At 42.9% G+C, this 22,746-nt stretch overlaps 1 protein-coding gene across 3 annotated transcripts in view; it reads left to right on the forward strand.

Moving 5' to 3' along the window:
• Positions 1-8,518: 8,518 nt before the first annotated feature.
• The window catches only part of LOC125453462 (rho guanine nucleotide exchange factor 17-like), a 457,467-nt gene continuing 443,239 nt past the window's right edge, over positions 8,519-22,746 (forward strand). For 2 of the 3 annotated variants that reach the window (XM_048533099.2, XM_048533101.2), the window contains exon 1: positions 9,045-12,863. In XM_048533099.2, the coding sequence (XP_048389056.1) occupies positions 9,105-12,863 (3,759 nt within the window). In that variant the 5' untranslated portion in view covers positions 9,045-9,104. Of the gene's footprint in view, positions 12,864-22,746 lie in introns of all 3 variants that reach the window. The other variant, XM_048533100.2, reaches the window with a different exon arrangement.

Genomic DNA, 22,746 nt, shown 5'->3' on the forward strand with positions numbered 1-22,746 from the left:
TAGAGATTCCACATTCATTTTCAAGGAATTCATTAGCTCAGTGATTTCAAGTTTTCTGGCTCCAAGTGAGTCGAGTTTTCCTTTATTGTGGGTTTAAAATTGTTCTCTCCTTTGCAACCTCCTTCTTCTTCCACACCTTGTAGTCTTGTTCTTGACCCCCAACTTTGCAACCTCATTCACCCTTCTCACCTTGAAGCATCTTTCTTATCCTCCCAACTTTTAGCCTCTTGCTTGCTATTTCCCATCTTATACCCTCCTTCTTGCCTACCCTATCTTACGGCTTTCATCTTGCCTCCACCTTATAGCATCCTCCTTTCCTTCACTCTGCAGCTTCCTGATCTCCTTCCTCTCTTGCAGCCACCTTCCCACCTCTCCTGCAGCCTCTTTACCTCCCCCTCTATCACTCATACTGTGCATCTCCTCCCACGCCAATACCACATTCCCAAGGCTTGGACTCCAATCAATGTGCCCACAGGTCTCAGGTCTGGACTTGGCTAATGACCCCCATTGCCCCACTGATTCTGCCTTGGACACTATCAACAGCAATGCCAACAACTTAATCACTGCATCCATTTCACTTCTCAGCTGCTTCTCCAATCACCAGCTGTGTTTATTGCTGAAATGCTGATTAACGAACCCATCAATAGGATGAGAAACACGCTGTGATTGAACCAGCTGCTCTACACAGATTCCATTTGTCTCTCACGCGTGGCGATGATCTTGCTTTGCTTGAGGGAGCAAATTACTGCAGATGCTGGAATCTGTACTGAAAAACAGCAAATGCTGGAGCTCACAGCAGGTCGGACAGCATCCGTGGAGAGAGAGCAAGCTAACGTTTTGAGTCTAGATGACTCTTCGTCAGAGCTGAAGTGAAGTGTGGAGGGGTCAGCTTTATGCAATAGTTGGGGGTGGTGTGGTGGTGGTGGGGCGCTGGTGGAGAAAAGTTGCTGGTAGTTCACAGTAAGTGATCTGGATTTGAGAATCTTGCTTTGGTTGGTTGCTCAAAGTGGATGGGAGAAAATGTCTTGCCCAAGCCCAGGAACCCATTGAAGGCAAGGGAAACTGATAATGAGCAGAGTGTGCACGCCCCTCATTACAAAGTTACAATCTGCCATATTGTTGGAGACTGGTTCAGTGTGCTGTCTGGGGCTACCAAACAGTTCAAGGCCCAAAGAACTGTTGAAAAGTAGGTGTTACATAGCAACATCCTGTCTTACCACCTCAACCTCAAGGCGTCTTTTAAGTTAGTGTAACATTAAAGGACAGGTTTGTAGAATATGGTAAAGAAGCACGTGGGGATTGAGTGAAGGAACACTTCCATCTATAAGATGGTAACAACACTAAACTGATAATAGAAACAATGATAGTAAAACCAGCCAATGGTTGATTGGTAAGTTAGGGACTTTATTTTCTTTCTTAAGGAAAATACCGTCAGGCATCCTGGAATATTCTGTTTTGTTCTCACATCTAGATTGAATATTATTGGGCAGTATGTATGATGAGGAATAGACTACAAATGAGATAAAACACTTGGTGGTACCTGTAAACAAAATTAGTCCTCTTAAATTTAATTGTGTGCACACATGCAGAATTCAGCCCATCTCCATTTCAATATCTCTCCTCTGTTACTCACTATTTCATGGCTATACATTTTATTTTGTGTGTATTGATATGACTTCACTTGTTGAATGTTGTTGGAGCAGAATTCTCAGCTGCTGACTGGCACTTATAACCGGTATTTATATGGTCGGTTCAATTCAGTGGGTTTTTTTAATTTGCACATGGAAAGTGAGTATCTCTGCCCAGGCCAGCATCTATTCCCTGATTGCTCTTAGAAAGGTGGTGGTGAGTTTCCCTGCTGATTTTGGAGTGTAAATAAACCCATAGTACTGTTTGGAAGGCAGTTTCAAGAAGCTTAACACAATCCAGGAAAATACAATCTGCTCAAGTGGAAACATTTCTATACATCTTTGATATTCATTCCCTTCACTGTTAATGCAAAGTGGCAACTTTTAATGTTGGGTAACAAAGTGTGAAGCTGGATGAACACAGCAGGCCAAGTAGCATCTCAGGACCACAAAAGCTGATGTTTTGGGCCGAGACCCTTCATCAGGGGTCTCTGATGAAGGGTCTAGGCCCGAAACGTCAGCTTTTGTGCTCCTGAGATGCTGCTTGGCCTGCTGTGTTCATCCAACTTCACACTTTGTTATCTTGGATTCTCCAGATCTGCAGTTCCCATTATTTCTGATACAACTTCTAATGTTGGTTAGGCCACAGCTAGATTATTGTGTGCAGTTCTGGAATCCATGTAATAGGAGGGATGTGGTTACACTGAAGAGGGTGCAGAGGAGATTTACCAAGATGTTGCCTGGGCTAGAGATTTTTAGTTATGTGAAAGACTGGATAGATTAGTTTTGTTTTCCTTAGAGGAGAGGAGATTGACAGGAGACATGATTGAGATTTATAAAATTATGAGGGGCATAGATAGAGTAGACAGGAGGAGACATTTCCCCTTGATGGAAGGATCAATGACCAGGAAGCATAGATTTAAGGTAAGGGGCTGACATTATGAAGAGATGTGAGGAAATGTTTTTGCCCAGAGTATTTAGGAATCTGGAATTCACTGCCTATAAGGGTGGTTAAAGCAGACACTTTCATAACATTGAAGAAGCGTTTGTATGTGCCCTTACAAAGCTAAGGCATACAAGGCTGTGGGACATGTGCTGGAAAATGGGATTAGATTAGTTGGAAACAAAAACAGAGTTGCTGAAAAAGCTCAGCAGGTCTGGCAGCATCTGTGAAGTAAAAGTCAGATAAGTTCTGAGGAAGGGTCACTGGACCCGATGCACTAACTCTGAATTTTTTTCTACACAGATGCTGCCAGAATGGCTGAATTTTTCAAGCAACTTCTGACTTTGTTCCTGATTTACAGCATCTGCAGTTCTTTCTGTTTCTAGTCAGATTAGTTGGTGGTCATTTTTTGACTAGCACAGGTGTGATGGGCCAATGGGCTTTTTTCAGTGCTGAAGATCTGTATGACTCTATGACAGAATGTGATCCATTGAAGCAACTCAGCAATGCTCCTCCGGTGCCATCTACCTTGCTTCCACATGGAAGGACAAAGGCAACAAATACATGGGAACCTTACCACACTTGTCAGTTCTCCTGCAAATCACTTAACACCCTGACCTGAAACTACATATACACCAAATGAACTGCAGTGGTTGCAGAAGGCAGTTCACCTCTTTAAGGGCAATTAAGGATGGGCTACAAATATTGGATTGACCAGCAATGCCCACATTCTATGAAAGGATAAAAAATATCATTGACTCAATTAGGCAGAAGTCTCATTAAATTATGAACATAACCAAGACATACTTGGGACCCCAGTTGTAACTTTGATGCATTAAAACATAGAATGAGTGTGAGAAAAGATATGTGTTCAACAATTAAACACACTTTCCTGACCTAAAGTGATGTAATGCAATTGGTAATCCAATGTCCTTTTTCTAGAGAATTCACATATGTAGACATAGGCTGAAGGCAGGATTAGAGGCTGCAGAGAAGCATCACCTGTTTGAGATATCTGCCCTCACTCATCATCCCTGCTTAAACTTACCTGGCCATTTGTATGAGGTGCCAGAACACTGCCAGCACTGTGGAACTGTATCCCAACATGAAGACAGACTTTCATGAGGCAGAGGAAAGTCAAGGAAATGGAAACATTTCTATGTTTATGTTTTATTCATTTTTTGACAACAACTTGTATTTATATTTACATTTACTTTTAATGCAGTAAAACATTCTAAGGCATTTCAAAGGAACAAACAAAATATGATTCTGAACCACATATTAGGAGATTTGACCAAACATTAATCTAAGAAATAAAGGCAGAAATTGCTGGTGAAAATCTGCAGGTCTAGCAGCATCTGTGGGAAGAAAGCAGAGTTAACGTTTCTGAGTCTGGTAACCCTTCATCAGAACTCAATGCTGCTAGAGAGGAGGGTGGAGGGATGGGGAAGGTTCAGGTAGGAGATTACAGAGTTTAGAAAGTTTGACCACCAACTTGAAGAACAATTAAAATCAGGGATGCACAAGATGCTGGAAATAGAAAGCCTGAGATCTCCAGAGCATTATAAAGTTGGAAAAGGCTACAAAAATAGGGAGAGGTGAGTCTGTGAAAGAATTTGAAAACAATCATGACAATTTAAAAATGGAGGTGTTGTCAGACCATGAGCCACTGTTAGTTATCAGACACAGGAATGAGTAGAATTATAAGAAAAAGGCTCCAGAGTTTTGGATGAACCCATGTTGATGACAAATGCAAGGAGGTAGGCAGGCAAGCAGAGAATTGGAATTGGAGCGATTAAGCGTAGAAGAATAAATATGTGGTTGAAGATTTCAGTTGTAAATGAGCTAATATAGGGACAGAATCAGGCAATGGTATAAAGGTGGAAGTAGGTGGACTTTGTGATGAGTGGAATGTAGGGATGGAACCTCACGGTTACACATGTCAAAAAGGTAGTGAACAGAGGGTATAGCATGGATAGATGTCAGAGATGTGAATGGAACCACTTGGAATGGAATGGAGTTCTTTCTACCAATGACTGAAGATAATGGCTTTGCAATATTTTGTTGGAGGAAATTTCTGCTCAGCCAGTGAATGCGGGGAAATGTGAGAAGAGTCAAAGATGAGGAATCGAGAAGTGGTAGTGAAGTAGAGTTGGGTCTAGAAATGTAGAGTATGCTTCCTTGATGGCAGTGAAAGATGAGCAACAAATGCTGGCCTTATGAGTGATCCTTACATGCAATGACAGAATAAAGGCATTCCGCTTAAAACTGGTGTGGGAGACTGGGATAAGCTGGCAGAATCTTAAATTTAGATCCTGACCATTTGGTATTTTCAGAAAGCATTCTTTCATAAAAAGCGCAGTTGCAATCTGCAAAACTCTCTTCTTAAGCTGTTGAGGCAAGATCAATTGAAAACTTCAAAAATGAGAGAGAGTGGTGTATTTTTACGTATGAGGATATTAAAAGGAATAAGGTCAGAATTAGCTGGAGTGGACTGGGAAGGAGTTTGACAGCAAAGACAGTGATGAAAAATGGCAGACATTTAAGAAAATGGTTCATGGCTCAAAGGAAAGATATATTTTAGTGGGAGAATGATTCTAGGGAGGAAATAAGCCAGCCATGGCTAACCAAGGAAGTTAAGGGTAGATCCAACTGAAAGAAAAAAACATACAACATGGCAAAGCTTAGTGGCAAGCCAGAGGTTTGGGGAAGTTTTAAAAACACAATTTTTAAAAAAAGGGAAAGATAAACTTTGAGGGTAAACTTGAAAGTAATACAAAGACGACAAGAGCTTCTTTAAATATATAAAAAGGGAGAGAGGCACCTGTTAGACAACATGGCTGGGAAAGTAATAATGGGGATCCAGGAAGTGGCAGAGGATTTGAATAAATGCTTCAGTCTTCAAAGTAGAAGACAGTAATAGCTTTGCAAAATGAATAAATAATCAAGAAGTAAGAGAGGAAATAAACTCAATAACTATCACCAAAGAGACAGTAATAGGGAAACTAATGAGGGCCAAAGACTGACAAGTCCCATGAACCCAATGGGATGCATCCAAAGATATTAAAGGAAGTGGCTATCGAGGTAGTGGATGTACTGGTGGTAATTTTTTGAGAATCTTTAGATTCTGGAAAAGTCACAGAGAATTAGAAAACTGCCAATATAACATTTTAAGATAATAAAATGTGAGGCTGGATGAACACAGCAGGCCCAGCAGCATCTCAGGAGCACAAAAGCTGACGTTTCGGGCCTAGACCCATATAACATTTTTATTTGGAAAGGGAAGGAGCAAAAACAGGTAACTATGGGCCTGATAATTTAACACCGGTCATTGGGAAAATGTTCGATTCTACTGTAAATGGTATTACAACACAGCATTTAGAAATAGAAAGTACAAAGTACAATCAGGGTCAGCATAGCTTCATGAAGCGGATACCATGCCAGACACATTTATTAGAATTGTTTCAGGAGGGAACATGCCAGATAGATGAAAGGGAAGTAGTGAATGCAATGTATTCGGATTGTTAGAAGGTATTTGGTAAGGTATCATAAGTTGCCTACTTAATAAGAATCCATGGTGTTGGAGGCAGTATATTAGAATGGATAGAGGATTGGCTAACTAATGGAAGACAGAGTTGGAAAAAGGTAGGGAGAGGTGTTATTTTCAAGATGACGCCCTGCAACTAGTGGAGTGCCACAGGGGTCAGTGCTGGAGCCAAAACTATTTACAGTATATGTGAATGACTTGGGATGGGGCAAGTGAATGTACTATAGCCACATGTACAGATGACATAAAAATAGGTGGGAAGGCAAATGTAGAGGATGGTTCAAAGAGAATGCAATGGGATCTAGACAAGTAATGTCAGTGGGCAAAATGTTGGCAGGCAGGACATAATGAGGGAAAGAGAGAGGTTTGGGCACTTTGACAGGAAGAATAGAGGAGGTGGATGTTATTTAAATAGAGAAGGGCAGCAGAAAGTACAGAGAGATTTGGACTCCTTGTGCTTACATCACAAAAAGCTAGCATCCACATTCAGCAGATAATATGAAAGGCCAATTGAATGATGGCCTTTATTTCAAAGGGAATGGAATATAATAACAGGGAGGTATTGCTAAAACCATAGAAGGCACTGTTCCAACTACAGCTGGAATATTGTGTACAGCTTTGGTGTGTTTAGCTGAGGAAATATATACCGGAAACAATCCACTAGGCTGATTCTGGGTATGGAGGGACTGTCTTAGGAAGAGAGATTGAACCTGTTGGGTTTGTACTTAATGGAGATCAGAAGAATGAAGGATGACCTTAATTGAAACATATGAGATGTTACAAATGTGATAATACATAGGGGACTTGACAGGGTAGATTTGGAAAGGTTGTTTCCTTTTGTAGCAGAGTATATGCCCAGTGGACATAATCTCAAAATAAGTGATTGCCCATTTAAGACAGAGATGATGAAATATTTCTCTCAAGGGTACTGCATCTGTGGAATCCTTTAACAAAGGGGGCTGTAGAAGTTGGATCATTGAATGTATTTGAGGCTGAGATAGATAGGTTTTTGATCAGTAAGGGAGTCAAGGATTTTGGGGAAAAGGCAGTAACTGGAGTTGAGGCTTATCTAATCAGCTATGATCATGTTGAATGGTGGAGCAGACTCAGTGGGCTGGATAGCCTACTTCAGCTCCTACATTCTATGGTCTAAGGGATATAGAACCAAGTTGGGTATTTTTGAGCTGTACATAGATCAGGCAATGAAAGTTGTGACAAATTCAAAGTGCCCAATGGTCTACTTCCTTTCCTCTGTTCCAGTTTGCAGTTGATAGATTTGCCACCTCAAGCTTCTTCACATAATTTGCAGATCATAATTTTAAAATCATATTGATGTTAACAAAAATTGAAACAAAAACAGAAATTGCTGGAAAAGCTCAGCTGGTCTGGTAGAACTGAGGAAGGGTCACTGGACCTGAAAGGCTGAATCTGATTTCTGTCCACGGATGCTGCCAGACCTGGATCCGTGGACAGAAATCAGAGTCAAACTTTCAGGTCCAGTGACCCTTCCTCAGTTCTGCCAGATCTGCTGAGCTTTTGAACTGCAGATGTTGGAAGTCAAAAACTAAAATAGAAATTGCTTGAAGAGCTCAGCAGGTCTGGCAGCATCTGTGGACAGAAATCAGTCAACATTTCTGGTCCAGTGACCCTTCTTCAGTGTGCAACTTCTGTTTTAGCTGTTAATGAAAATTGAACACTTACCAGGGCATGAAATGAGGGATCTAGTGGTGCATTGCGTTTCTACGGTTGGGGTAGAAGATCTGGGTTTAAGTTCCACTTGCTGCTGAGGTGTGTCTTAATATTAAAAAATAACGATAAGGGGCTGGCGTAGGCCATTCAGCCCCTCCAGTAGATCTGGCTGGGATCGCAATTCCACTTTCCTCCTGCAATCGCTGGGAAAACAGCCTGCCCGCTGCCCCCGCTAAGCCACATTCGATCGCTCGGGGGCGATAGAGGCTTTCATTCCACGCTTGTCACAACCATCTCGCCAATAATCACCGGAGCGTGTCACTTTATAATAATTAATGTTCAGAAACGATAAAAAGAAACAAGTAGTTTCAGAGGTAAAGGGCAAAACCTAATGAAAGACAGCGGTCTCAGTGCACCTGAGTGATGACAGGGACCGTACAAACCATGGAAAGGGAGGGGGGTGGAGGTGCAGAGATTACTTCTCGGGCACAAAGAAGCCTAAACATTAAAGGCATGCAGCGGGCTAAAGCGAATATAGACGCTGCTGAAATCCCGTTACCATGCGGATACATAGAGAACACAACCCTTAAACTGCAGAATGGCAGTCATTCTATCGCGGTAAAAAAAATTCTTGGAAATATAAACTGGAGGGAACTCTTCGCTCCCCCCCACCCCCAACCACCTCTGCTCAACTTGCACCCGGAGGACGTCCCTCAGTTGATTTTCTCCGCCCTGTTTCAGACCAGTTTATTTGCATGTTTCACCCCCCCTTCCAAAAAAAAGACAAAAGTCACGCAAAAGTAGATAGCAGATTGCCGAAGAGAGAAAACAAAAAAATCAATGCGTAAAACAGCAAAGGGAGTTTGTATACACCTGGAAGAAAATGCTGGAGATCTCCGTGCGGGAATGCTTCGAGTTTGGGGCGAGCAATCAGTTTGAAAGAGTGAAGGCGCTACGCGAAAAGTTGGGAGCTGAACTTTCATCTTGTTGGCAGGGCATTTTCCAACCCCCCCCATTCCCACCTCACCTCCTGTTGGCGGTGTATGGCTGGGCTCAAAGAATCGAGAGAAGTGTCGGAAAGGTCACCAGCGCTTGTTGCTTCCTCGCTCGGATTCCTCCTTTTATTTAGTAGCTGTGTGAGTATTTATTAACTTGGGGGCCGAACAAACAGGGATCAACAATGTGTTGGGTCATTTTCAAGAAAGGGGTTGTGCAGCAGTAGATGTGAAGGGGGGGGGGTAGGGAAGGAAAGACAGAGAAGGAGGAAAGAAAGAGATTTATCTTTTTTGTGTCCCCGATGGCGGAGAGAGATCAGGGAAGAAAAGTGAGTGTTTACAGAAGCGTTTCGTTCCAGTATTTGAGAGCGAGGAGACCGGCTGAGGAGAGCCAGCAGGGATGTAACCCGTCAGCGGGATGTGTACAGCCTCCTTGTCCGTGCCCAGCTGCAGGAGGTCGGGCTGAGCAGCAGCCGAGCCCCGGGGTTACCGCCAGGGTCCGCTCGGTTTGCAAACTCGTCTCCTGCAGCTCCGAGGCCAAGAAGAGCCACCAGCTCTCGCCGTCCATCCGCCAGCTCTCCGAACGCTTCGATGCCGGGGAGAGCGGCTTGCCTCCGGCTCCTGCCGTTGGAGTTAGCCCGCAGGTTAGGGCTGGCGAGCGGGAGCGGAACAGCGGCCCCCGCCGGGAGCTGGAAGGAGAGAGAGCCGAGCCCGAGTGTGTGCAGCCGGCCATGAACTGGGAGCAGCCCGGGGAGCAAGCTCCGGCCCCCAGTGAAGCTACCGGCTGGCCCAGCGTCACCGAGATGCTCAAGCTGTTCGGGGAGCCCGGTACCAGGAAGCCCAGTGGCTCCTCCTCCCCGTGGCCGGAGGTTCCCGTTGCCCGGGCTCGGTGCCCCGGGACCCCCTCTCGGTCCGAAGCAGCCACCGAGCAACCCCTCAGCTGGACTGAAGGAGCCGGGAACCCTGGATATAAAATCCCACCCCCGCCGCCACCGCCTCGCAGCTCCCTCCCATTAGCTCTGAGGCTGCCTTGGCGTTCCTCCGGTCTACACAAGCAAGAGGGAAGACAGGAATCAGATAGTTTACATTCCACGCATAACTGCTCCAAACCACAGGCTGTCCCCACTGCACCCAGCTTACCGGCGAGCTCTAGCGATGAGGAGCAATACAGCAGAGATCTGGTGCAGTATAGCAGCCGAGTTGCGAAGATAGGCAGGTCTCAGGACCGATCTTCAGGGAGTGAGGAAGATCAGCCCATGGTTCACAGGGACGTCAAGAGAAGATCCCTGAGGAAAAAGAAAGCCAGCCTGGTGGTGGGGAACAAAGATGAGTCCGACAGTGATGCCTCCTTGGGTGAATCTCAGACCAAGCACGAAGGGCACGGTCAGTTAGAGCACTTCCCTTGCCCAGGTGAGGGCGGTTTGAAGTCACAGCCAACAGCTGAAGCATACCCCTCGACACTGGTCTGCTCTGCCCCGTGTGGCTTGGCAAGTCTTCCACGTGAGAGGAAGCAGTGTGTCTCAGCGGCGTGCCAAACGAACAAAGTTGAACAGAGCCATAAAAGGGCTCTGGGACTGTTTGGAGACAGTGGAACGCCCAGCCCCGCAAATCATTCTCACAGCACTTCAGGGTCACCCATCCCGATGGTCTCCAGGGTTGCGAAAGTCAACATCCAGTCCTTCCTTCAGAGTCCCAGCAGCTCAAGGAGCAGCAGCAGATACTCCAGCACTGAAACACTAAAGGACGAAGATCACTGTTCTGCATTTAGCAGGAGCCTACAAGGGAGTTTGAACATGCACCGGTCCCCAAGCTTTGGTCACGGAGATGAGGCAGCAAAACATTTGAAGCCGTTGGTGCGTTCCCGACCCAAGCTGCCTTTCGGGATTGTAAAGGTAACGACGGAGGGTTCAGCAGGGAGCGCGAGTCCACAGTATGAATGTAACACTGATAAATCTAAGCACAGAAAGTCTCTATCAAACCCGGACATAGCATCTGAAACACTGACTTTGTTTAACTTTCTTAAATCGGATTTTTCCGGGCTCAGGATGAGGAGGAAAGGAAAGGAAGAATTTGACGGGGATGGGGTTAATCATGATCGTGCTGGACCTGCTCAATGCCAAAACGCAAAATGGCAACATGAGCTCAACTCGGTGGCAAAAGACAGGGACTCTCTCCATCCTTTAAGCCAGCAAACCTCAAGTGGACGTCCTACTCTCAAAGACCTCACTGCCACCCTCCGGCGCGCCAAGTCTTTCACTTATTCTGATAAGCCAGTGACACGCAGGCCTATAGTTCGCAATCTCATGAAACCCAGCAATTCAGAGGCCATGCTTGCAAACATAGGGGGCTGTGATTCTCCTTCAGAGGGCGAAAACCAAGAGACAGTCCAAAGAGGCGAGGACTTGCTGCCTGTTGATATGCAGGTTCAGTACATTTTAGAAGCAGGGCAGCTTTTTGAGAAAATCAATACAATGTGGTCCCAGAAAGAACCTCCTCTCAAACTTGACCAGAAGGAGGCAGAATGTTCTGAACATACTGGGGAGGACTCGCCGTTTCTTAAAGATGCTGAGTTATCAGCTGCTGCTGCAGATGAAGAGCTGGAACCTGTGGAAAGGGGGGAATCGGAGGAGAATTTGTCCGGTGGGAAATCAGCTGATGATTTGTCGGGTCCTGAGTCCAGCATGACCGATGAAGGGATTGTTACTGAGCCTGAGACTGGATCAAGCAGCACCTTGTACAGGGACATTCCCAGTCACGTATTGGTGCGAAACCCAACCAGGGACCTCAGTAAAGAGGAGAAGAGCGATTTGCTTGTCAACCAAGGCACGGCGCCTGCCATGACAGCAGTGAGGGCTGGCTATGAGAGCGTTGCAATAGGAGGGGATGTGGTGTACAATAAAACCGCTGCTTCAGTCATTCTGGATCCTCCTTCGACTCCAAGCTCCATTCGGCGTAGGCGGAAATTCCCTCCTAGTGGTAGCAATGGATCCGATTCCAGCAATGGGAGCAACGGTGACTCCAGTGGCGACACCTACAGATCCTTCAGTGACCCAATGCCACATAGGAAGTGTGCAGAAGAAACGGAAAATTTCTCTGTGGACAGCAACTTGTTGGGCTCGTTAAACTCTGTCAAAGGTGGCATCCTGGAATGCTCAGCTACCGCCTTATCAGAATGCACGGGAAGTGCAGCCAGTGACTTGTCAGTGTGCAGTGATGGCTTAAAGGACTACAACACTGTGATTCAACGTATAGTTCGAGAACCAGGAACGATGGACAAAGTGATTGATGAGAAAGGTAATGGGAAGTTGGTGAAAAAGAAGTCACTCAGTGACCCAAGTCGGAGAGGTGAACTGAGTACCCCAGAGTTTACAGGTCCAAGTGAGCCCATAACGGAGATGGAGCAGGTGATTCCGACATCTAGCAGTGAACCCATTCTTTCTGAGCAGAGAGATGAAGTAGGGGACCTGGAGGAGTTTTCCAAGCAGGTTAGAAAGTCCCGTTCGCAGTCTGAACGCATGCTGCCTTTACACGTCATTGAAGAACAAGATAAAGCTAATTTGCAGAACTTCAGTTTGCACCCAAAACTAGCAGAGGTTCTTTCTCCACGGTCAATGAGGCGCAGCTCCAAGAAGCGTAATAACAGGGTCACGCAGCAGGAGGGTAGAAAGTATGAAACGTTGAGTGAGATGGACCAGTCTCCACCGTCCAAGACAAGGCCTTCGACCAAGCACGTAAGGCACACCAGTGAGCCTGCCAACTTTGTTCCCATTGCCTCCAAAGTTGTTGCCCCAGAAACCCATTTGTCTTGCAGCCAGCCAATTCATGTCACTGCCTCAGAATCCACAAGACAGTCTAGAAAGCAGTTTCCCTTGGCACAGACTCCATCCTTGGAAGACGTCACCAGGCAGTACGTTTTGAAAGGGGAATCGTCCCTTCAACTACCAGAGGATTTGTCTGCCTCAGCTCCTAGTACACCAACCAGCTCCGAACCCCGTGTGCCCACTCTGTCAAAACCAAATGAGGAAGTTGGATCAAGCATCAACAAAGGCAAACCTCAAGTGGTAAGTGAGCTGGCTTCAGATCATTTTCTGCTAATGTTTCTTTATGTATCAATTGTCCCTTTGGTGATACTGAAGAGATCTCACACTAAAAGTGAGAATTTGTTTGAACATTTTATGGTGTTCAAATGCCTTTTCATGCAGAAGCAAAAACTAAACAGAACGTTTTGGGCATGGTTTTAGATCCAAGCACAGATCATGTAACCAAAAGAAACTTTAACACTATGGTGTAGGGAATACTGATAAATCCCAGTTCAGATCAACAAGATTTAAAATGCTTTTACTTACCTAGTTGTAGAATTCACTCAACATTTGATGGTTTGAAATTAGTTTGTGCTATGGCATTAAGGTGAATGAGGCTTTGCTTGAGGGTGGGGGTGTGGAAAATACAATTAATACAAGAGTCAGACTTGTAACCTTTGCATGTGTGTGACTAGCAAAGATAACTGTAGACCCCTAGATACAAAGTACAGACATCCTATAAATGGAAAACAGCTCTTCACAATACTTAACTCTTTAGAATTCTTCATTTCCCATATGGCTGAGAACAACAGGATGTTATCAAAGCAAAGGGTATGGTCATGCACTTAGTCTTCTTCTGAACCAACAGCATTCAGGAATGGTTTGTAGAGGCTAAGCAAGGATGAGAAAAGTAAACATTGACATTTGAACTGTGTAGTCATGAGCTGGAAGAGCAAGTGGGTTCTCCAGCTTCAGAACATAGTGTTTCTTTTGAGTCATTGTGGTTTGAAGGGGCTGAAATGTGAAAGGAAAAAATAATTTTAATTCAACATTGTGCTGTAATGATAAAAAAAAGTTGTGTCATGGAACTAAAAGCACATTTAGGAATACATTTAATAATAGATTGTTGGGGTTGTATTTGGGATGGGATGGTTTGAGATGTTAAGTGGAGGGATTTAGAAAATTTAATGCAAGGAACATGACGGGAGGGGAAAGTGGACAGATCACTGGGTGAGATAAGCAAGTATTCATGTACTGTCTGCTGGTAACAGAATGCCTGTGTTTTACATTAGACCAGTGAGGACAGTCCTTTCAGAAGAGATCAAATTACAGGGGTGGATTATAACATACAGAACTTTAGTTAGCACGTGTACCAAGAAAAGACAAATTAATGACAATAAAGGTTATTCTGATTTTGATGTAAGAAACTTTGGGGTTAAAATGGTGTAACAATAGAAAGATCATCCTTGGTGAAAAATCTCTTCCTTCTAAAGTAGTGCAGTTTGTTGTATTGTGAAATGACCTGACATTTTAAAATCCACAGTTATGTTAAAAAAGCCACAAAAAGCAGTAATTACATTATTATAACATTATTTTGTTATAGAAGCTGTCTGTGTGAAACATAGATTAAAATTCTCCATTTGAACTTCTCTTGAGTGTATTTGTCAAGGCGTATTAGATAGTTGAATATAACAACCTAACACAGGCAGACTGATCTGAATCTATTAGGATTGGACAAAGAGCGAACTCTATTTGGAGCAGAACTTACTTCTACTCTTGCAAGTTGTAAGCAAAGTCTAAAGCTTTAATATACCTATACTTGAAAGGGTGTCATCATATAATCTGTTTTCATGTAATGCTTATATATTTAACAGTGAATGCGGTGTTTTTCCCCTTGGCTGACCACCGAGGGAAGCAGAAAAACACTTGAATTTGAGGGGATGTACCAGATTTGTCAACTGCAATCATGTTTTGTCCTTAAATTAATTTAGGAAAAATGGCAATGTTCATTCTGAGGGTCTTGTCAGTGCAGACACACAGAGTTACTGTTTCTCAAGTAAGTGTACATGTGAGGGCGACTTTTTTTGTGTCACAGTGAATCTGTGCAGTCTGTGTGTAGTTCTTGTAAGGATTTTAACCAGAAAGGTTGAATGATGCAGATAAGGAATAAATGTTTATTGCTGTTTGCACTTGACATCCGAATTGAATTTTAAAAAGTCAGTTTTATGTTGATTGATCAGTTAATGTGCAGTTTGCTATTTCAAAAAAAAATACTCCCAACATATTCCTTGCTTTTAGCATGAATTTGAGACAGGCTTTGAATGAATTACCTTTTATGGATTCTGATCCTTCCAGAAAACCCAATGCTGGTAATCTTTGATAATAAAGTGTGAAGCTGCATGAACACAGCAGGCCAAGCAGCATCTCAGGAGCACAAAAGCTGATGTTTCGAGCCTAGATTCTTCATCAGAGAGGGGGTTCTGGAATAAATAGGGAGAGGCGGACTGAAGATGGAGAGAAAAGAAGATAGGTGGAGAGGTAGGGAGGTGATAGGTCAGTCCAGAGAAGACTGACAGGTCAAGGTGGTGAGATGAGGTTAGTAGGTAGGAAATGGAGGTGCAGCTTGAGGTGGGAGGAGGGGATAGGTGAGAGGAAGAACAGGTTAGGGAGGCAGAGACAGGCTGGGCTGGTTTTCAGATGCAGTGGGGGAAGGGGATGAGCTGGGCTGGTTATGTGATGCAGTGGGGGAAGGAGACGAACTGAGCTGGTTTTGGGATGCGGTGGGGGAAGGGGAGATTTTGAAGCTGAAGTCCACATTGATACTATTGGGCTGCAGGGTTCCCAAGCAGAATATGAGTTGCTGTTCCTGCAACCTTCGGGTGGCATCATTGTGGCACTGCAGGAGGCCCATGACGGACATGTCATCGAAAGAATGGGAGGGGGAGTTGAAATGGTTTGCGACTGGAGTTGTTTATTGCGAACCGAGCGGAGGTGTTCTGTAAAGCGGCCCCCAAGCCTCCGCTTGGTTTCCCCAATGTAGAGGAAGCCACACAGGGTACAATGGATACAGTACCTTTCGCGAACCATTTTAACTCCCCGTCCCATTCTTTCGACGACATGTCCGTCATGGGCCTCCTGCAGTGCCACAATGATGCCACCCGGAGGTTGCAGGAACAGCAACTCATATTCTGCTTGGGAACCCTGCAGCCCAATGGTATCAATGTGGACTTCACCAGCTTCAAAATCTCCCCTTCCCCCACTGCATCCCAAAACCAGCCCAGTTCGTCCCCTTCCCCCACTGCATCACATAACCAGCCCAGCCTGTCTCTGCCTCCCTCCTAACCTGTTCTTTCTCTCACCGATCCCTTCCTCCAGCCTCAAGCCGCACCTCCATTTCCAACCTACTAACCTCATCCCACCTCCTTGACCTGTCCATCTTCCCTGGACTTACCTATCCCCTCCCTACCTCCCCACCTATACCCTCCTCTCCACCTATCTTCTTTACTCTCCATCTTCGGTCCACCTCCCCTTCTCTCCCTATTTATTCCAGTTCCCTCTCCCCATCCCCCTCTCTGATGAAGGGTCTAGGCCCGAAACATCAGCTTTTGTGCTCCTGAGATGCTGCTTGGCCTGCTGTGTTCATCCAGCTTCACACTTTATTATCTTGGATTCTCCAGCATCTGCAGTTCCCATTATTGCTGGTAATTTTTGTTGAGTTCCCAAGTTGTTCTGTAGGCTTCATTCAGAAATAATTCTCTGAAAATCTGTGACAGTTAAAATTGTAATTGCAAATAGTCATAATCTTCCAAAGTTCTAGATTTGGGAATTAACCCTTTTTTATATTGGAAAATTGTGACTAACTCCATTATATAAGAAAGGTAAATGAAAGAAACCAGCTAATTATAGACTGTTAGACTAACATCTGTTGTGGGCAAGTTATGGAATCTATAATTAAGCAGTGAGTGACTGAGTACTGAAGAGAAATTGTGTTAATTAAAGAGAGAGCAGATTATGTCTAATTCATAAAATTTTTGCTTTTATTTGTGGAAGTTCTTAAAGTAGTAGAGAAGGAAATGTTTGGATGCAGTTTATATGGACTTTCAGAAATTGTGATTCACACAAGCCATTTAGTTAATATCAAATGTTCATAAATTGAAGACAAACTATTAACCTTGTTGACAGATTGCTTAGGTGGTAGAAGCTTATCAATAATAGTGTATACTCAGATTGCAAAGAAATAAATTGTGTTTCTGGGGCAACAGGAATCTCTTAAGGGACATCAGCCATTCAAACCATTTCTAATGATTTAGATAATACGATAGAAAGTGATGTATCAAAAGTTTGCCGATAACAGTTTGGCGGAATGTTAAATAGTGCTGGTGGAACCATAAAATTATAAAGAGAAACTGAAAGGTTAAGTAAGTAGGTGAACCGGTGGCGGATGGATTTCAGTCCAGGTAAGTGTAAGATTATCCATTTCAATCAAATAAAGATAATCATGAGTATTATTTTAAATTATGAAAAGCTAGGAGCAGTGGAAATCTGATAAGCTTGAGGGCTCTTTCAATATGGGTCACTGCAATGTTGTAAAATCACTTAAAAAGACTAAATGAAATGTTACCTTTCTCATAATTTGAATGTTTAAAAAAAGGGAGAAAGTTCAGCTGCAGGACATGGAATATGTGCTGCATGAATTCATCAGGATGTTCCCAGAGCTGCAAAAGTTAAACTATGAAGGGGGATTGTATAAAGCAGGCGTCTATTCTCTGGAATATAAAAAGTTAATGCATGAGTCTATTGAACATTATGGATTTTGAAAAGCATGGTTGGATCCAATAGAGAGAAACATTTTACTCTTGTTGAGGTGATGAAGACCGAAAGATATGACTTTAAAAATTAAAGCCAGGTCATTGATGAGAGCAGTTGCAAAATACTCCTTCCCAAATAAAAAAAATAACAGGAGTATTGAACTTTCTTTTGAAAAACAGTCGCTGCTAGTTACAGGTAATTACTTGAAATCTGAAATTCATAATACTCTTAGCTAGCAAAAACAGAGGATCTGGAACCAAATCAGACTGATGGATTTAGGATACTAATTCACCATGAACTCCATCATTGAATAAAAGAATTGATTTAATGGGCTGAATGGCCGATTTTTTGGGATTCAAATTGACAGAAATCCAAATATTCAAATAAGCATCAATTAACAATAACCTGAATGTAATATTAGGATGATCAAATATCAGCCAAATATCAAGTACAAAAGTCTTTTGAATCTGTCTTGTCGCATTTTCTGTTTAGCCAACTCTGTTAGTACATTCGCCCAATCCCAATCAGTAATGACTCATGCCTGTAGGCAGAGCTCTGCAAGATGAAATAATTGACTTGAAGAAATGATTAAATTGAAGTGTTAAAGTTGCGGGTGTGACTGTGCACATACTAATATTATGGCCCTCTGAGGCAAAGAATTCTGCAGATTCACTGCCTTCTAAGATAAATACTTTCTCATCTCTGTTTTAAATGGATGACTGCTTACGGTGAGATTAAGTCCTAGAGTCTCCCAGAAGGGAAAACACCTCCTTGACCTGTCCGTCTTCCCTGGACTGACCTATCCCCTCCCTACCTCCTTTCCACCTATCTTCTTTTTTCTCCATCTTCGGTCCGCCTCCCCCTCTCTCCCTATTTATTCCAGAACCCTCACCCCATCCCCCTCTCTGATGAAGGGTCTAGGCCCGAAAGGTCAGCTTTTGTGCTCCTGCGATGCTGCTGGGCCTGCTGTGTTCATCCAGCCTCACATTTTATTCTCTTTGCATTTAGCCAGTTAAACTCCCTAAGAACCTTATCTTTTTCATAAGGCAGTCTCTCATTCTTCTAAACTGCAATGAGTGCAGGCCCAATCTATTCAATCTGTCCTCAAAAAAAGAATTCTTACCCACCAGGATCAAACTAATAAACCTTCTCTGAACTGTCTCCAACATGAGGATATGTTTTCTCATTATGGCAAACAAGACTGTGCACAGCATCCCAGGTGTGGTCTGACTCATAGTAACCAACTATGTGGTAAATGGAAAATTGACGCGCGGAGCGATCTGGGTGTTCAGGTCCATTGTACCCTGAAGATGGCAATGCAGGTGGATAGAGAGGTCAAGAAAACCTACAGCATGCTTTCATTCATCGGATGGGGTATTGAGTACAAGAGTTGGCAGGTCATGTTACAGTTGTTTCGGACTTTGGTTTGACCACATTTGGAATACTGCGTACAATTCTGGTTGCTACATTACCAAAAGGATGTGGATGCTTTGGAGAGGGTGCAGAGGAGGTTCACCAGAATGTTGCCTGGTATGGAGGGTGCTAGCTATGAAGAAAGGTTGAGTAGATTAGGATTATTTACATTAGAAAGACAGAGGTTGGGAGGGTGGGGGATGACCTGATTGAGGTTTACAAAATCATGAGAGGTATAGACAGGGTGGATAGCAAGAAGCTTTTTCCCCCAGAGTGGGGAACTCGCTAGAGGTCATGATTTCAAGGTGAGAGGGGAAAAGTTTAAGGGAGATATGCATGGAAAGTTCTTTACGCAGAGGGTGGTGGGTGCCTGGAACACATTGCGAGTGGAGGTGGTAGACGTGGGCACGATAGCATCATTTAAGATGTATCTAGACAGATACATGAATGGGCAGGGAGCAGAGGGATACAGATCCTTGGAAAATAGGTGACAGATTTAAATAGAGGATCTGGTTCGGTGCAGGCCTGGAGGGCCGAAGGGCTTGTTTCGGTGCTGTAATTTTCTTTGCTCTTTGTTCATACCTGTAAGGCTTTAACAAGATCACTCTCTTGTACTCCATCATGTTTGCCTTCCCTATTACCCATTGGAATTTGGATGCTTGCTTCTTGTGATTTCATGCATAAGGATTCCCAAATTCCTTTTGCCTTAAAGCTTTGAGTTTATTATTATTGTTATTTCCAGCCGAAATGCGTAACCTCGTACTTGCCCATGCATATTCCACTTCCCAAGTTTTTGTCCACTCAATTAACCTGTCTATATTCTCCTGCAGGCTCTTTATTTCATCCTCACTTTTTGTCTTCTCACCTATTTTTCTGTCATTGAAAATTTGACAATAGTACAGTCACATTCCTCATCCAAGCCATTAAAATATAGTCTAAATAATTGCTCTAGTACTGGTCCCTGGGACACTCCACTACATACAGGCTGCTGTCCTGAAAATGTGCCCCCCCACCCCCTATTTCCAACTATGTCTTCGATTAGTTAGCCAGTTCACTATCCATGATAATATACTTTCGCCAACAGCATGGGCTCTTACCTTAAGTAACCTTATGTACAGTAGCTTATCAAACATCTTTTGGAAATCCAGATATATAACATCCCCTGGTTCCTGTTTATCCATTCTACTTATTAACTCCTCAGAACTACAATAAGTTTGTCAGGCATGGTTCCCCTTCATGACATCATACTGACTCCAATTATATTATGCATTTCTAAATGTCGTACTATTACAACCTTTAATTGACACTGACGCTTTACCAATGACAGATGTTAAACTAACTGACCTATAGTTACTCTTCTCCCCCTTCATTTCTTTTTTGAATGAGTGTGTTACATTGATAGTTTTCCAATCCTCTTGAAATGCCATAGCCATCTCTGAACTCTGTGATTCACTAATTTTGACTTTTTGCACATCCTCCATTTCCATTGTTCTATAGTTGGTGCTTGTGCCTTCAGTGATGTCTCTACATGTGGCTCACTTCTAGAGCTGCTCCTTGAAACCTACCTGAAGAAGGCCTTTTGAGACTGAGATGAGAAGGAAGGTGGATCTTTGGAATTTTCTATTTCAGAAGGCTGTGGAAGCCCAATCATTGAAGAACTTCAAGACAGAAATTGATAGGTTTCAGAGGACTGTTGAGATTTAGGGATGTAGAGAATGTGTAGGAAAATGGCATTGACGTGATGATCAGCCATTATTTAGAATGGTGAGGCAGGGGGCAGGCTTGATAGGCAGAATGGTCTGCTGTTGTTCCTAAGCTTTTTACCACCTGCCGTAATATCTCTTTACATGGTTCACTGTCGAATTTTGATTTGCAATAGAAGAACTTTTTTACAATGTTAAAGATTCTACACAAAAGTTCTTGTAATATTCACGTCCCTTTCAGTAATCTGAATGGATTTCTGCAACTTGTCATAATGCAGTCTCACATTATTCATTAAAAGACACTCAGTTTCGGCTGATTGGTTTCTTTGAGATAAATATTGCACCAATGAGAACTTCCTTTCACAATTTTACCCATTGTATTCCTTGACTATCTGTCAACAATGCCAGAGGAGATGTATTAGTTAATGACCAACCATTTAAAAACATGAGTTCTGTCCAGTGCACTTTTCAAAAAGTTCAATGAAAGTGTGAAATTCTCACAAGTTGTTAGTTCCCTCAGTTGTAACCATGGCAATGCTCAGGTCTAACCATGGAAAATATTTTGTCTCAATCTTTTACTTAAATGGAGACATTAAGTTTTAATTTGTAAGCTTATTTTCAATTCATCTCTCCTCCCACCTTAAATGACAGGAAATCTATCAAACAGAAGAAAGTAAAATATTTTGAGCTTATGCCATTCTTGGATCTGACATAAACACTCCTGACATTGTCCTGATCTATTTAACTTACCATCTACTTTGTTTAATAAAAATGCTGTTTCTTCTTTGAGATTCCTCGTATTTTAGTCAAGTAGGTAGGATCATTCTTTCATTCTCTAGATTGCCAACCGTGTCCACTTCTCTGTGGAAAAGAACAGTAAGAACAGAGGGCACAAATACAGCCAGTCTCTTAAAAACATATCCAATATGACTTTGCTAATTCACAATACATCAGTTAAATCCAAGTTACCTCCGATGTTGCTGTGCTGGGGAAAGGGGATGGTCTTTTAACTGGCCAATAAATAGTGTATGTTCTGGATGTGGCTTAGTTAAATACAAAAATGCATCAATTATAAAGAAATAAAATACAACACTCAGTGGAAGTTTAGAAAGAACGGAGGTTTAAAAAACAAATCTATTTTTAAAAAAGTATTAACCAATTTAGAAAGGGATTCTGAAAAAAAATCCAAGGAATAGCAAAGCTAACAGTAAAGGATTTTAGAGATTAAGGAACAGTGATGAAACTGTAAACATGTTAATTGAGTATATTGTGCGTGTATCAGATTTCAGAATAGATGAAGAGGTCAAAATATCAGCATTACAAGAGTTATTAAATTTAAAGGAGAACATCACTGGATTAAATCAATATTTTGTTCATTTTTTTAATGAATGAGAAATAAGATGGTCAAATCTTTAGGAGCAGGTGGGTTTCACTTCAGTGGATTAAGAGAAAAGGTAAAGGACTGCAGATGTGGCATTCAAATTTTCTCTTGATTTAATAATTTTTTTTGGTGTTGAAAAATTGTATGCCCCTTCATTACATTGATTGCGCTCTCCTTACCTGCCAAAGTTCAGTACCAGTTGTGGGAAATTACAGAAATCTAAACACCATTACTCAATAATATTAATGACTTGGGCACGCAGAGCACAATTTCAATTTGTACATGGCACAATACTCGGAGAGATGGTGATGAGGATAGTAGTGGTCTTCAGGTGGACCTAGCTGTACAAGGACTGGTAAAATGGGCAATGACAGGGCAGATTACAAAAAAAACTTTTAAATGATCCATTTGGCATGAAGAATGAAGAGAAGCAATTTAAAGTAAACATTTCAAATGGGAGTTGCTGCAAGACTTGGTGTATGTAGACTAATCTTTGAATGACTGATCACTTTAATAAATATGATTTGGTCAGAGTCAGCATAGATTTCTGAAAGCTAGGCCATATCTATCCATACTAGTTTGAATTATTTTGAGAAGATCACTGTCATGATCTGTATAGAATTTGAGGACGTTTGATGAGACTACAGTGCGGAAGCAGGGAATTTGGCCCAACAAGCCCACACCAACCCTCTTATCCTATCCCTGCAACCCAGAGCTAACCCACTTAGCCTGCACATCCCTGGACACTCTGCAATTTAGCATGGCCAATTGACCTAACCTGCAGATGTCTGTACTATGGGGTGAAATATGAGCACCTGGAGGAAACCGATGCAGACCG

This window comes from Stegostoma tigrinum, chromosome 6 (genome assembly GCF_030684315.1).
Source record: "Stegostoma tigrinum isolate sSteTig4 chromosome 6, sSteTig4.hap1, whole genome shotgun sequence".
Lineage (NCBI taxonomy): Eukaryota > Metazoa > Chordata > Chondrichthyes > Orectolobiformes > Stegostomatidae > Stegostoma > Stegostoma tigrinum.